At 41.8% G+C, this 15070-nt stretch overlaps 1 protein-coding gene across 5 annotated transcripts in view; it reads left to right on the top strand.

The window, feature by feature from the left end:
* The window catches only part of ATL3 (atlastin GTPase 3), a 56826-nt gene that overhangs the window by 22453 nt on the left and 19303 nt on the right, over positions 1 to 15070 (top strand). For all 5 annotated transcript variants that reach the window (XM_035263043.3, XM_078341239.1, XM_002755452.7 and 2 more), the window contains 3 exons: positions 5061 to 5165; positions 5656 to 5706; positions 13653 to 13709. In XM_035263043.3, the coding sequence (XP_035118934.2) occupies positions 5061 to 5165; positions 5656 to 5706; positions 13653 to 13709 (213 nt within the window). The remainder of the gene's footprint in view (positions 1 to 5060; positions 5166 to 5655; positions 5707 to 13652; positions 13710 to 15070) is intronic.

Here is a 15070-nt window from a genome sequence, read left to right as displayed (position 1 = left end):
GAATCCTACAATATGCAGCCTTGTCAGATTGGTCTCTTTCACTTAGCAACATGATTTTAAGATTCTTCCCAGTCTTTCATGTATTGATAGTTCATTTTTTAAAATTGCTGAATAGTATTCTACATTATGAGTACACCATTGTTTGTTCATCCATTTGCCTGTTGAAGAACATCTTGGTTGCTTTCAGATTTTGACAATTAAGGATAAAGCTCTAGTAAATACTCATGTTTTGGTTTTTGTTGGGACATAAGTTTTCAGCTCCTTTGGGTATATGCCAAGGAGTTTTTTTTTTTTTTTTTTGGAGATGGAGTTTCACTCCGTTGCCCAGGCTATAGTGCAGTGGTGCGATCTCGGCTCACTGCAAACTCTGCTTCCCAGGTTCAAGCAATTCTCCTACCTCAGCCTCCCGAGTAGCTAGGATTACAGGCACCCACCAACATGCCTGGCTAATTTTTGTATTTTTAGTAGAGACAGGGTTTCACCATCTTGGCCAGGTTGGTCTTGAACTCCTGATCTTGTGATCCTCCTACCTCGGCCTCCCAAAGTGCTGGGATTACAGGCATGAGCCACTGTGCCTGGCCCTAAGGAGCATGATTGCTGGATTTTATCATAAGAGTATGTTTAGTTTTCCAAGAAACTGCCAAATTGTCTTTCAAATTGGCTGTATCATTTTGCATTCCTATCAGCAACTAATTAAAGTTCTTTTTGCTCCATATTGTTGCCAGCATTTATTGTTGTCAGTGTGTTGGATTTTTATCATTCTTTTTTTTTTTTGAGACAGAGTTTTGCTTTTGTTGCCCAGTCTGGGTGCAATGGTGCGATCTGCAACCTCTGCCTCCCAGGTTCAAGCAATTCTTCTGTCTCAGCCTCCTGAGTAGCTGGGATTACAGGCATGTGCCACCATGCCTGGCTAAGTTTTTGTAATTTTGGTAGAGCTGGGGTTTCTCCATGTTCATTAGGCTGGTTTCAAACTTCCAACCTCAGGTGATCCATCCTTCTCAGCTTTCCACAGTGCTGGGATTACACATGTGAGCCACCATGCTCGGCTGGACTTTTGTCATTCTAATAGATATGTAATGGTATCACATCATTGGGTTTCCTATTCTTTTAAAAAACATTGTGCTCGGCCAGGTGTGGTGGCTCATGCCTGTAATCCCAGCACTTTGGGAGGCCGAGGTGGGTGGATCACGAGGTCAAGAGATCGAGACCATCCTGGTCAACATGGTGAAACCCCGTCTCTACTAAAAAAAAAAAAAAACAAAAAATTAGCTGGGCATGGTGGCGCACGCCTGTAATCCCAGCTACTCGGGAGGCTGAGGCAGGAGAATTGCCTGAACCCAGGAGGCGGAGGTTGCGGTGAGCCGAGATTACACCATTGCACTCCAGCCTGGGTAACAAGAGCAAAACTCTGTCTCAAAAAAAACAAAACAAAACAAACAAACAAACAAAAAACATTATGCTCAAGCCTGGGCAACATGGCAAAACTTTGTCTCTACAAAAATAGAAAAATTAGCTGGGCATGGTGGTGCACGCTTGTAGTTCCAGCTACGTGGGAGGCTGAGATGGAAGGATTGCCTATGCCATCCATCATCACAGGTGATAGAGGCTGTGATTGTGCCACTACACTCCAACCTAGGCGACAGAGTGAGACCCTGTCTCAAAAAACAAACAAGCACACAAACAAAAAAACCCAAACCAAAAAAACATGTTATGTTCAGCTGTGTGTAGTGGCGTGCACCTGTAGTTCCTGCTACTCAGAAGGCTGGGGCAGGAGGATCGCCTGAGCCCAGGAGTTCAAGTCTGGCCAGGGAAACATAGTAAAGCCCTATTTCTTTTAAACAAACAAATAAGAAAATAAGAAAAAAAAAAAAAAACCCCAGCAGGATCAGGAGTGCTTTAAAAAGTCAATGTAACATTGGATAATGTCAGATTGATAGCCATTTTTTTTTTTGAGAGGTAGTCTCACTTTGTCGCCCAGGCTGGAGTGCAGTGGTGTGATCTCAGCTCACTGCAACCTCTGCCTCTCAGGTTCAAGGGATTCTCCTGCTTCAGCCTCCTGAGTAGCTGGGACAACAGCTGCACACCACTACACCCGGCTAATTTTTGTATTTTAGGTAGAGATAGGGTTTCACCAGATTGGCCAGGCTCGTCTCAAACTCCTGACCTCAAGTGATCTGCCTGTCTTGGTCTCACAAAGTGCTGAGATTACAGGTGTGATCCACTGTGCTGAGCCGCCAGACTGTTAGCCTTTCTTTAGAAGTTAGCCTTTAGTATGATTGTCTTACTCTTTTATACTAAATGAGATATTAGCCTAGAAGAATCTGGTTTAAGAAGTAGATAATTTTCATTTATTTTTACTTCTTAATTAAAAATCACATCTAAGAATATATAGATCGGGTCTACTCTTTTTAGCTGTTATATAGTAATCAGCATATTAATATACCACCTTGTAGTCACCCATTTCCCTACTGAGGACATTTAGATTGCTTCCTTATTTTTAAATTTTATCTTTATTTTTGGTAATCTGTGCTGCAGTGAACATCCCGATGGATGTCTTCTTGAGTAAACTGAGTGTTCAAGTGTGTGTAAAATTGTGTCCATGACCCATTAGGGGAAGAAAAATTAATTTATTGGCTCGTGACCAGTATTTAAAAAAGAAAGTAGTAAAACAGAGTAGAAAGCATTAGAGTGTAGTACATATATAAATTTTCAACTTTTTATGTGTGTATTTGGTCATGATATAAAATACATTTCTGACTGTGGATGCTAGTCAAAAACATCAGAAAGCCCCTTGGAAGTGGGATTGCTGGGTCTGAGGGGTGCCTCTTTCCCCTTTCTGAGTTCCTGTTTTAGCTATTGCCAAACTGTTCTTGAAAGAGCTTATGGCAGTTTACTGTTTCACTCTATAGTGTGAGAACACCATTTCCCCAAATGTCTAGCACTTTATGTAAGTACACATATGACTCCTATTCTTTAAAAAGTATTTCCCCTGTCTAGCCTCATTTTTTCTAGTTAGCAAATATATGCCATGTTTAGCCCATTTTAAATTGGGATATAATTTATATACTGTAAAATTCATCTTTTAGAAGTATACAAGTCACTGGATTTTAGTGTACTCATGAGACTGTCCAGGTATCACCACAGATTCTACGGCATTTTTATTACCCCTGAAAGAAACCTAGTGCCCATGAACAGCCACTCTCCATTTCCATTTCTCTTAGCCTTGGCAGCTCCTAATCTACTTCCTTTCTGGATCTGTCTGCCTCTTCTGGACATTTCATATAAATGAAATCATATCATATGTGATCTTTTATGTCTGGCCATCCTTACTTAGCCTGGTGTTCTCATGGCCCATGTATCTTCACTCTTTTCCATGGCTGAATACTTTCCATTGTATCTATATGTACCACATTTTGTTTATCTCTTTATCAGTTGATGGACATTTGGGTTGTTTCTGCTTTTTGGCTACTGTGAATATAATCCTGCCATGAACTTTCATGTGCAAGTTTTTGTGTAAAGATATGTTTTCACTCTTTTGGATGATTACCTAAGAGTGAAGTGTCTCGTCACATGACAACTCCGTGATTAACCTTTCAAAAAACTGCCAAATAGTTTCTCAAGGCCTGTATTTTCACCAGCAATGTATGAGTCTCCAATGTCCATGAGTCTCCATGAGTCTTGGGAGGCTGAGGCACGAGAATCGCTTGAAACTGGGAGGCGGAGGTTGCAGTGAGCTGCGATCGCGCCACTGCACTCCAGCCTGGGCAACAAAGTGAGAGTTTGTCTCAAGAAAAAAAAAAAAAAAAAGGTCAGGCATGGTGGCTCATGCCTGTAATCCTAGCACTTTGGGAGGCTGAGGCAGATGGATCTCTTAAGCTTAGGAGTTCAAGACCAGCCTGGGCAACACAATGAGACCCCCCATTTCTAAAAAAAAAAAAAATATACAAAATACAAAAATTTTTGCCAATATCTGATATTATTTGTCTTTTTGGCTACTATAGCCAGCCCTAGTAGATGTGAAGTGGTATCTCATTGTGTTTGTCTGTCTTTTTTTTTTTTGAGACAGGTTCTCACTTTGTTGCTTAGGCTGGAGTGCAGTGGTGCAGTCACAGCTCACTGCATACTTGTCCTCCTGGGCTCAAGTGAGACAGAGTCTTGCTCTGTTGCCCAGTCTGGAGTGCAGTGGTATGAGCTTGGCTCACTGCAGCCTCTGCCTCTCGGGCTCAAGTGATCCTCCTGCCTTAGCCTCTGGAGTAGCTGGGATTACAGGTATGTGCCACCATGCCTGGCTAATTTTTGTATTTTTTTTTGTTTGCTTTTTGTTTTTTGAGATGGAATCTCGCCCTGTTGCCCAGGCTGGAGTACAGTGGCGCAATCTTAGCTCACTGCGACCTCCGCCTCCTGGGTGATACACCTGCTTTGGCCTCCCAAAGTGCTGGGATTACAGGTATGAGCCACCGTGCCCGGCCTAATTTTTGTATTTTTGGTAGAGACAGGATTTCACTGTATTGGCTAGGCTGGTCTGGAACTCCTGGCTTCAAGCGATCCACCTGACTTGGCCTACCTCCCAAAGTGCAGGAATTACAGGCATGAGCTATTGCACCCGACCTGATTTTTAAATAATTTGTGGAGACAGGGTCTTGACATGTTGCCCAGGCTGGTATTGAACTCCTGGGCTCAACTGATCGTCCCAACATGGCCTCTCAAAGTGTTGGTCTTATAGGTGTGAGCCACTGCATCTGGCCAAGATGAATACTTGTAGTTTCTTTTTCAACAACAAAAACATCTAAATGACTGGCTGGATAATGACCTAATTGCTTTCAACATTTGGCCGTTTCAGTTGGTGGGACAATTTTCGCCTTTCATATTGCTTGTATACCTCTGAGTCATCTTCAGTAGAGTGCTGTAGTCAAAGCAAAGCACCTCAATATAGTTGTACAGAACCTACAAGGAAGTGCTTAAGGCTCACGTAAATGTTACCTAGACTTTTCAATGTCTCCTTTACATTTTCCTCCTTCTTACTTTAGCCGCTTTTATTTGTATTTTCCTTTTTTTTTTAGGTTGCAGTTGTTCTGATGGATACCCAGGGGGCATTTGACAGCCAGTCAACTGTGAAAGACTGTGCTACCATCTTTGCTCTAAGTACTATGACTAGTTCTGTTCAGGTAAAAACCACTTGACTTGGAAATAAGTTTGCAAAGGAAATAAGATAAAGGGAGGAAATACAGTTTTGGTTATTCTGTTAACAGAATTTCTATGGTGATATGTAAATATTATTTTTAAACTGTAGATTCAGTTAAGCTCTTAAAAGCTTGAGAAGGAGCCAAAGAATTTTTCCTCTTTGGTTATAATTATATATAATGTGTTCTAAGGAAAGTCCAAAAAATGGAAATTTATATCCATTACATCATATAGAAAATATAGATTTGATAAGAACTTAGGAAAACTATATTTTAAACTGTAAAGGAAGAATTTTTTGATTTCAACCTTATGTGCATAATTTTCCAAAAGACAGGTCATATTGCTGTTTGAACAGGCCTCATGTTCTCATATGCAAGTCTCTAATTGTTTAAAGCTCCTGTCAGCCCTTTGGGCTCATTTAGGGTTTGTTTGAAGTAAACCAGGGAAGTATCAATCTGGATTTTTGTTTTCTAGATTTATAATTTATCCCAGAACATTCAGGAAGATGATCTTCAACAGCTGCAGGTATATATTTCTCATAACAATTTTAGCGTCATATTATTTAAAAGTTTTAAGATTAAGAAAATTTTTACAGCTTAGTAGTTTTTAGCAAAAGATTGAAATGTGAAGGAAGGTTTTTGGTTCATGGTAATTCTGCACTGTATATTCATTGCTGGGGTGGAGCAGGGGTGGTCAGGGAAGGCCTTACTGATTTGAGCAGAGAACCAAAGAAAGTGGGGAAGTGAGTCCTTCAGATACATTTGGGTGGAAAACCATTACAGGAGAGGAGCAGCTGCTGGAAGACAGACCCTGAAGGGAGTGTACTTGGCAAGATCAAGGAATGGTAAGGAGGCTAGTGGGTAGGACTGGAGAGTGACAGGAAGGGGCTAAGTGATGAATTTAAAGAGGCAGTGAGGTCCCAGTCATGCTGGGTCTTTTCCTCTGGGGCAGGTGGGAGCCATGGGAGGGTCTTCAGCAACAACATTATCTGACATGTTGTAAAGGGATCATTCTGGCTGCCATGTTCAGAGTAGATTTTTATGGGGAGGGTATATTCAGTGAGACCGATCACGGAGCGATTGCAGTAATTCATATGAGGTTAAATAAATTAGTATTTTTAAATGCATGCCTGGAAAATAGTATGTGCTTAATAATTGCTATTGTTGTTTTTATTGCTATTGCTATTATTATCCAGTGACTTCTCTTCTCCATAGCAGCAGTTCTTTTCCTTTGTTTCTTCTTTTTTTTTTTCTGAGGTGGAGTCTCACTCTGTGGCCCAGGCTGGAGTGCAATGGCGTGATCTTGGCTCAGTGCAACCTTTGCCTCCCGCGTTCAAGCGATTCTCCTGCCTCAGTCTCCTGAGTAGCTGGGACTACAGGCACGTGCCACTGCGCCCGGCTAATTTTTGTATTTTTAGTAGAGACGGGAGTTTCACCATCTTGGCCAGGCTGGTCTCGAACTCCTGACCTTGTGATCCACCCACCTTGGACTCTCAAAGTGCTGGGATTACAGATGTGAGCCACTGTGCCCAGCAATTTTCTTCTCTTTTTTATAGCAGCAGTTCTTATCAGTTTTTCCCATAAAATGCTCTTCCGTGGGTATTCCAGGGTTGGATGCAATTCCTGGTATATTGCTCTAATGCTGCTTCTCCCACTGACATTCAAGAAAACATCAGAATGTGAGTGAGTAAGGGCATCATTATTATAGGGATTACCTTATTAGTTCTATTTTATGTTTCTTTAAAAAAACAAGGAAAATTCCTCTTAAACCTTGGTCCTTAATGTTGCTATGGCAATTGCTTGTGCTTTATAATTAGACGTTCTATTCCAGTTCCATGGCTCGGTGGTTGAGAGCTCTTGCTCTGTACAACTTCCATCACAACTTGCGTTGGTCACCATTTCACCTGGAATTTGTTCCTTCCTTTCACACATTTTTTGAATGCTTACTTTGTGTGAGGAAGAGGACCAAGTGCCATAGATACATGTAAGGTCACACAGGTACCAGGTGCTAGGACTTTAACGTATTTTTCTTCAGGACACAGTTCATACCCCAGAGATAGTAAGCAGATTATGATGCACTTATGTAATTCACCTTTTTGATTTTTTTGAGAGAGTCTCTGTCACCCAGGCTGGAGTGCAGAAGTATGGTCTCAACTCATGGCAACCTCTGCCTCCCCAGGTTCCAGCAATTCTTGTGCCTCAGCCTCCCAAGTACCTGGGACTACAGACATGCACCGCCATGCCTGCCTGATTTTCATACTTTTAGTAGAGACGGGGTTTCAGCAATTGGTCAGGCTGATTTCTAACTCCTGACCTTAAGTGATCCAGCCGCCTCAGCCTCCCAAAGTGCTAGGATTATAGGTGTGAGCCACTGAGCCTGGCCTAATTCACCTTTGATGCTATTCTCGAGAGCTCCATCATACTCTGGTACCTCAAACCCCAGGTATGTTTAAGCATCTCTTTCCCATAATCGTTTCAACATCAACCTTTCCTGATTCTTTTTATTGTATGCAATTCTACATCTCCTGCAATGATTTTGTTACCTTGTGTGGTTTTTTTTTTTTTTTTTGAGATGGAGTTTTGCTTTTTTCTTTTTCCCTGAGACAGAGTCTTGCTCTGTCACCCAGGCTGCAGTGGAATGGCGTGATCTTGGCTCACAGCAATCTCTAGCTTCCGGGTTCAAGCAGTTCTCCTTCCTCAGCCTCCTAAGTAGCTGGGATTATAAGCACCTGCCATCATGCCCAGCTGGTTTTTATATTTTTAGTAGAGAAGGGGTTTCACCAAGGCCAGGCTGGTCTCAAATTCCTTGTGATCCACCCGCCTCAGCCTCCCAAAGTGCTGGGATTACAAGCGTGAGCCACCACGTCCAGCTGGAGTTTCTCTCTTTTTACCCAGGCTGGAGTGCAATGGCACAATCCTGGCTCACTGCAACCTTCGCCTTCTGAGTTTAAGTGATTCTCCTGCCTCAGCCTCCTGAGTAGCTGGGACTACAAGGCGAGTGCCACCATGCCTGGCTTCTTCAGGCATTTACATTGTTTTCCAAATTAATTAAAACCAAACCTTGGTTTATTCTTCAGTTCAGTACATTTCACATGGCTTGTTTCGTTTCCATGATCAATTATGAGTTTTCATTTCATAGTAGCTTAAGCACTCTTCTTTAGTAAAGCAGATGTTCATACTTCCTGTAGAATTCAACTTGGTTAATTCTTGTAACTTTTTTTTTTCGTCTCACTTTGTCACCCAGGCTGGAGTGCAGTGGTGCGATCTTGGCTCACTGCAACCTCTGCCTCCTCAGTTCAAGTGATTCTCCTGTCTCAGCCTCCCCAGTAGCTGGGACTGTAGCCACTCGCCACCATGCCTGGCTGATTTTTGTATTTTTAGTAAAGATAGAGTTTCACCACATTGGCCAGACTGGTCTTGAACTCCTGACCTCAGGGGATTCCACCTGCCTTGCCCTCCCAAAGTGCTGGGATTGCAGGCATCTTACAACTTTTGAAATAGGTTCTTTGTTTTTTGCTAATGTCTCTCCCTATTTTCCTGTTAGGCAATATGATTTCTTTTCTTTTATCTCAATTCAAAATTTGCATTTTTTTAAAACTTTTATTTACTTATCTATTTTTTTGAGACAGGGTCTCACCCTGTCGCCTGGGCTGGAGGGCAGTGGTACGATCATGGCTCACTGCAGCCTTGACCTTCCAGTCCCAAGTAGAGGTAGATCCTCCTACTTCAACCTCCCAAGTAGCTGAGACCACAGGCATGTACCACCACACCTAGCTTTGTTATTTTATCATTGTAGAGATGAGGTGTCCCCGTATTTGCCACTGGACTTAATGGACAGAGGATTTGTCTCAAATGACAAGGCTCATGGTAGACTCAGCAACTGCATAATATAAATATTACAAAGGAAAAAATAATATGTTTATGTGCCTGGAAATCCAAAGAATCAACTAGAGAACTATTTAGAGCTTAAAAAATAATTAAGGTATCTATCACAAAATACAGATTAAAAAATCATTAGGTTTTCCTCTCTACTAACAATAACCAGTTTAAAAATGTAATGGAAAAAATTGACTATAGCAACAAAATATTGAAAGCAGAATAAACTTAAAAAGATATATATGGAGCACTTCAGAATCGTATGAAGCATATAAAAGATGTAAGCGCATGTGGAAATATGCCTTGTTTCTTCTATATGGGGTGATAATAGCCAACGTATATTCATTGCTTACTTTGTACCAGACACGGCTGTGTATTATAAACATTGTCTTACCTGAGACTATTATAAGGTTGTCAGTTCTTCCCCACTAAGCAGAATCATAAAGGCATTATTTTGGGAACTTGACAGAATTGTTATGAAATTAATTTGGAAAGTTAAATTGTAAAACAGCCAAGGAAATTACAGGGGGTAGGAGAAACATGAGATAATTGACTTAGTACATATCGTAAATCTGTAATTACAAGAACATGGCATTGGTTCAGGAAAAAAATTGATGGGTGTGCTATACTTATGATATACTGCATTTTCATATATTTTATTCTACTTAAGAATATATACACATATACCATAAAGGATAGATCAGTCAATAAATGGTGTTAGGATAGTTGGCTATATATTTAGATAAGTTAGAAATTATATTCCTCTTTGGGATGCTGGGCAGGCTGATCACCTGAGTTCAGGAGTTTAAGAACAGCCTGACCAACATGTTGAGACCCCATCTCTACTAACAGTACAAAAAAAAAAATTAGCTGGGTGTGGTGGCACATGCCTGTAATCCCAGCTACTTGGGAGGCTAAGCCTGAGAATCACTTGAACCCAGGAGGCAAAAGGTTGAAGTGAGCCAAGATCACACCACTGCACTCCAGCCTGGGCAACAGAGTAAGACTGTCTCAAAAAAAAAAAAAAATCATATTTCTACCTTGTACTATATACAAAAATTCCAGATAGACCAGATAGATTAAATACGTTGATGTAAAAAAGAGAAATCACAGTTGGGTGTGTGGTGGCTCATGCCTGTAATTCCAGCACTTTGGGAAGCTGAGGAGGGTGAGTCACGAGGTCAGAGTTCGAGACCAGCCTGGCAAACATGGTGAAACCTTTTCTCTACTAAAAATACAAAAATTAGCTAGGTGTGGATGTTTAGGCAGCTAATAATTTAACTTTCCAAATTAATTTCATAACAATTCTCTCAGGTTCCCAAAAGAATGCCTTTATGATTTTGTTTAGTGGGGAAGAACTGACAACCTTATAATAGTCTCAAATAAGATAATGTTTATAATACACAGCAGTGTCTGGTACAAAATAAGCAATGAATACTCAGTTCAGAACCTGAATATTAATATTTCTGCAATGAAATACATGACAAATGAAATGGGGGTAAATAAGCCTATAAAAAGCTTCATGTCAGTTCAAGGCAGGTTTTTCTAACAAATAAGTTTCCCACCTAACCTGAGTTTTTAGTAATTTTTTTTTTGGAGACAAAGTCTTCCTCTGTCGTCCAGACTGGAGTGTAGTGGCTCGATCGTGGCTCACTTCATCCTCTGCCTTCCCAGTTTGAGTGATTCTGCTCCCTTGGCTGCCTGAGTAGCTGGGTCTGCAGGTGCATGCCACCACACTCGGCTAATTTTTTTGTACTTTTAGTAGAGACAGGGTTTCACCATGTTGGTCAGACTGGTCTTGAACTTCTGACCTGAAATGATTTGCCTGCCTCGGCCTCCCAAAGTGCTGGGATTACAGGTGTGAGCCACTGTGCCTGGCTTTTTCTTTTTCTTTCTTTTTTGTTTTTTGAGGCAGTCTCACTCTGCTGCCCAGGCTGGAGTGCAGTGGTGCGATCTCAGCTCACTGAAACCTACACCTCCCGGGCTTAAGTGATTCTCCTGCCTGAGAAGCTGGGATTATAGGTGCTTGCCTCCATGCCCAATTTTTGTATTTTTAGTGAGACAGGGTTTTGCTCTGTTGGCCAAGCTGGTCTCGAACTCTGGACGTCAAGTGATTTACCTGCCTTTGCCTCCCAAAGTGCTGGGATTACAGGCATGAGTCATAGCACCCAGCCCTGCTAAGAGGCTTTTCTCAAATGTCTAGCTGGTAGTCCTTGACCACTTGTTTAAGAGAGAGCCACTAACAGTCGAACTGGGAGCTTTGATAAGAGGATAGGCCTTGGGTACTGGTTTGGATCACAGTGAGGTAGGTGGTCGGGCAAGGTTATCTAGCTATTTTGTTGCCAGCTCCCAAATATCTGTTTTTTACAGATCTTTATTCTTGGGTTGTCAGTTTCCCTAGAGAAAATTTCTTTAAACTCCTGCCTTGGCGGGTAGAAGCTTGCTGTGGCACCCAGTAGGGTGAGAAGGCTAAAGAGTCTCACCACTCCATATGACTTAATACCTGTTTCCAGGAAGGTAGCAGACTTACTCCTAACCTCAGCTGAGTTTGGTATCTAAGTCTAGATTTTTTTTTGGATTTATCTTCATATACTACATTTCCCATCTTCTGTGGAGAAAGGAAAAATATGAGAGTGAGAGAGGGGAACCTGGGAGTGTCGGTGCTTTCTCCTAAAACTCACATAGTTCCTAGTTGTCAGTGCACTTCTACACCTCCTCTTGTAAGGGAACTGCATGCTTATAATTTCTGAGCATTTCAGGGATTCTACTGAGAGAATCTACTTATTCCTTGTTTGGCCCCTGCTTCTTCCAGATTTCTTAGCAGAACAGAGAAAGCCAAACTTGAGACAGTTCTAATTTGTCTCGTTTGTCTGTTTTTCCTCCAGAATGTTTTTGGCAGCTCTTTTCTGCAGGCTTCTTTATCCTGTTTATTTATTTATTTACTTTTAAACTTTGTTTTGTTATGCTTTTAGTGAGGCTTCCTGAAGAAATGGAGGTAAATATACAGGTAAACCTTAACCTTAAAGAATTAGTCATTTTAGGCCAGGCGCGGTGGTTCACGCCTGTAATCCCAGCACTTTGGGAAGCTGAGGTGGGTGGATCACCTGAGGTCAGGAGTTTGAGACCGGTCTGACCAATATGGTGAAACCCATCTCTACTAAAAATACAAAAATTAGCTGGGCATGGTAGTGTGTGCCTGTCGTCCCAGCTCATCGAGATGCTGAGACAGGAGAATTGCTTGTACATGTGAGGCAGAGGTTGCAGTGAGTCAAGATCATGCCACTGCACTCCAGCCTGGGTGACAGAGAGAGACTCTGTCTCAAAAAAATACCAAAAAAACCCAAAAAAGCAGAATTCAGTCATTTGAATGGCATATATATATATATATATTTTTTTTTTTTTTTTAAATTTTTTTTTTTGAGATGGAGTCTCACTCTGTCCCCCAGGCTGGAGTGTAATGGTGTGATCTCGGCTCACTGCAATGAGAATTGCAGTGAGAATGTTCGAAATCATATTCACTCGTGTTTCTCCGATGTCTGCCTCCCGGGTTCAAGCAATTCTTCTGCCTCAGCCTACTGAGTATCTGGGATTACAGGCATGTGCCACCATGCCTGGCTGATTTTTTGTAGTTTTAGTAGAGATGGGGTTTTGCCATGTTGGTCAGGCTAGTCTTGAACTCCTGACCTTGTAATCTGCCTGCCTGGGCCTCCCGAAGTGCTGGGATTACAGGCGTGAGCCACTGCGCCCGGCCTTGAATGGCATAAATATTATGGGCCTAATACTTTCCTTGTTGCTGGAAATTCAGTAGTGTACAAAACAGGCAAATATTCCTGCCCTCATGGAGTTATTAAATGCTGGTAGTAACGACAGATGCAAAGCAAGACAAGAAGAAGTATAGTATATCAGATAATGATAAATGTATAAATGTTAAGAAAAAGTTTTTTTTGAGACATGAAGTGGGAAATATTTGCAAAGTTGTAATCTTTTTATGTAGATGGCCATGGATGGCTTCACTGAGAGGGAGCCATTTGAGTAAAGACTTTAAGAAGTGTGTGAGCTGATCATTAGGTTATTTGGGAGAACTTACAGTTAGTGGGAGGAGCCAGTAAAAAGGTCCTAAGGCAGCAGTATGCCCACATGTTTGAAGAACAGGAAGGAGGGCCAGTGTGGCTGCATCACCCTATAAGGACTGGCTTTTATACTGAATGAGGTTGCAGGGTTTTGAGCAGAGCCATGGGATGATCTAACTAAGCATATAATAGCAGAGTCACTGTGGCTGCTATATTGAGAATAGCCTGTAGGGAGGCACTGGCCGAGGCAGGGAGACCATTTGGGAGGTGATTGCAGTATTCCAAGGCCCATGGGAATAGTGAGGGGCTGGATTCTGGATTTGCTGATGAATTGACATGTGGGATGTGAGCAAGAAGTAACCAAGATGATTTTAAGATTCATGACTGCTGTGGACATTTGAAACTATAGAACTCTGGTCTCAATATAAATAGTATCTAGTCTGTTAATGAATACTTTGCTAAAGAAAAGCCATAGAACTATTTTAAGTAATTTTGCTTTACAAACCATAATGCTTCTGTTTTAAAGCTCTTCACAGAATATGGTCGTCTGGCAATGGATGAAATTTTCCAAAAGCCTTTCCAGGTTAGAATATTTATTATAAATATAATTCATTTCTTTGTTTTTGTTCATGATTGGCAAACTACAGCTCATAGGCCAAATCTGGCCTGCCACCTGTTTTTATATGACTTGTGATCTAATAATGGTTTTTACATTTTTAAATGGTTGAAAAAAAATGAGAAATACTATTTTCGATGTGTAAATTATCTGAAATTCCAATGACAGTGTCTATAGGTAAAATTATAGTGGAACACAGCCATTCTCATTTCTTTTTGTACTGTCTGTAACAGCTTTCCTGATACAATGACACAGTTGAGTAATTGCTTACAAAATAAACTCTCTGGGCTGGGTGTGGTGGCTCACGGCTGTAATCCCAGCACTTTGGAGAGGCCCAGATGGAAGAATTGCTAGAGCCCAGCTGGTCAACATAGCAAGACATCTCTTAAAAAAATGGGGGTAGGCGTGGTGGTTCACACCTATAATCCCAGCACTTTGGGAGGCCAAGACAACCAAATCACCTGAGGTCAGTAGTTCGAGACCAGCCTGGCCAACATGGTGAAACCCTGTCTCTACTAAAAATACAAAAATTAGTTGGGTATGGTGGTGGCCGCCTATAATCTCAACTACTTGGAAGGCTAAGGCAGGAGAGTCACTGGAGCCTGGGAGATGAAGGTCACAGTGAGCTGAGATCATGTCACTGCACTCCAGCCTAGGCCTGACAGAGTGAGACTTTGTCTCAAAAAAAAAAAAAATAGTGGTTGTGTTCTCCTGTTGTCCCAGCTACTCGGTGGGGCTGAGGTGGGAGGATCACTTAAGCCTAGGAGGTCAAGGTTGCAGTGAGCCATGATTGCGCCACTGCACTCCAGCCTGAGCAACAAAGCAAGACCGTCTCAACACACACACACACACACACACACACCCAGCAGCCTGGGCAACAAGCAAGACCATCTCAACACACATACATGTGTAAACACACATATACACACACACACAGACTCTCTTTCTCTCTCTCTCTCTCTCCCTCTCCTTCTCTCTCTCCCCAGAAGGTCTTTGCTGATCTCAACTTTAGCTGAATGTTTCTTGAGAATGAGGAAGCACAGCAGCCTTAATCAATGGGATTAGAGATGCTTTCAGTATGTGAGCCTTATTTCTTTTCCTTTCTAATTTTTTTTTTTCCTTGAGTTGGAGTTTGACTCTTAAGATTTTGCTCAGGCTGGAGTGCAGTGGCACCATCTTGGCTCACTGCAACCTCCGCCTCCCAGGTTCAAGCAACTATCCTGCGTCAGCCTCCTGAGTAGCTGCAATTATAGGCACCTGCCACCATGCCCGGCTAATTTTTTGTATTTTTAGTGGAGATGGGATTTAATCATGTTGACTAGGCTGGT

The sequence above is a fragment of the Callithrix jacchus genome, chromosome 10 (assembly GCF_049354715.1).
Source record: "Callithrix jacchus isolate 240 chromosome 10, calJac240_pri, whole genome shotgun sequence".
NCBI lineage: Eukaryota > Metazoa > Chordata > Mammalia > Primates > Cebidae > Callithrix > Callithrix jacchus.
Note: the sequence above shows the minus strand (reverse complement) of the source record. Positions and strands in the feature narration are given on the sequence as shown.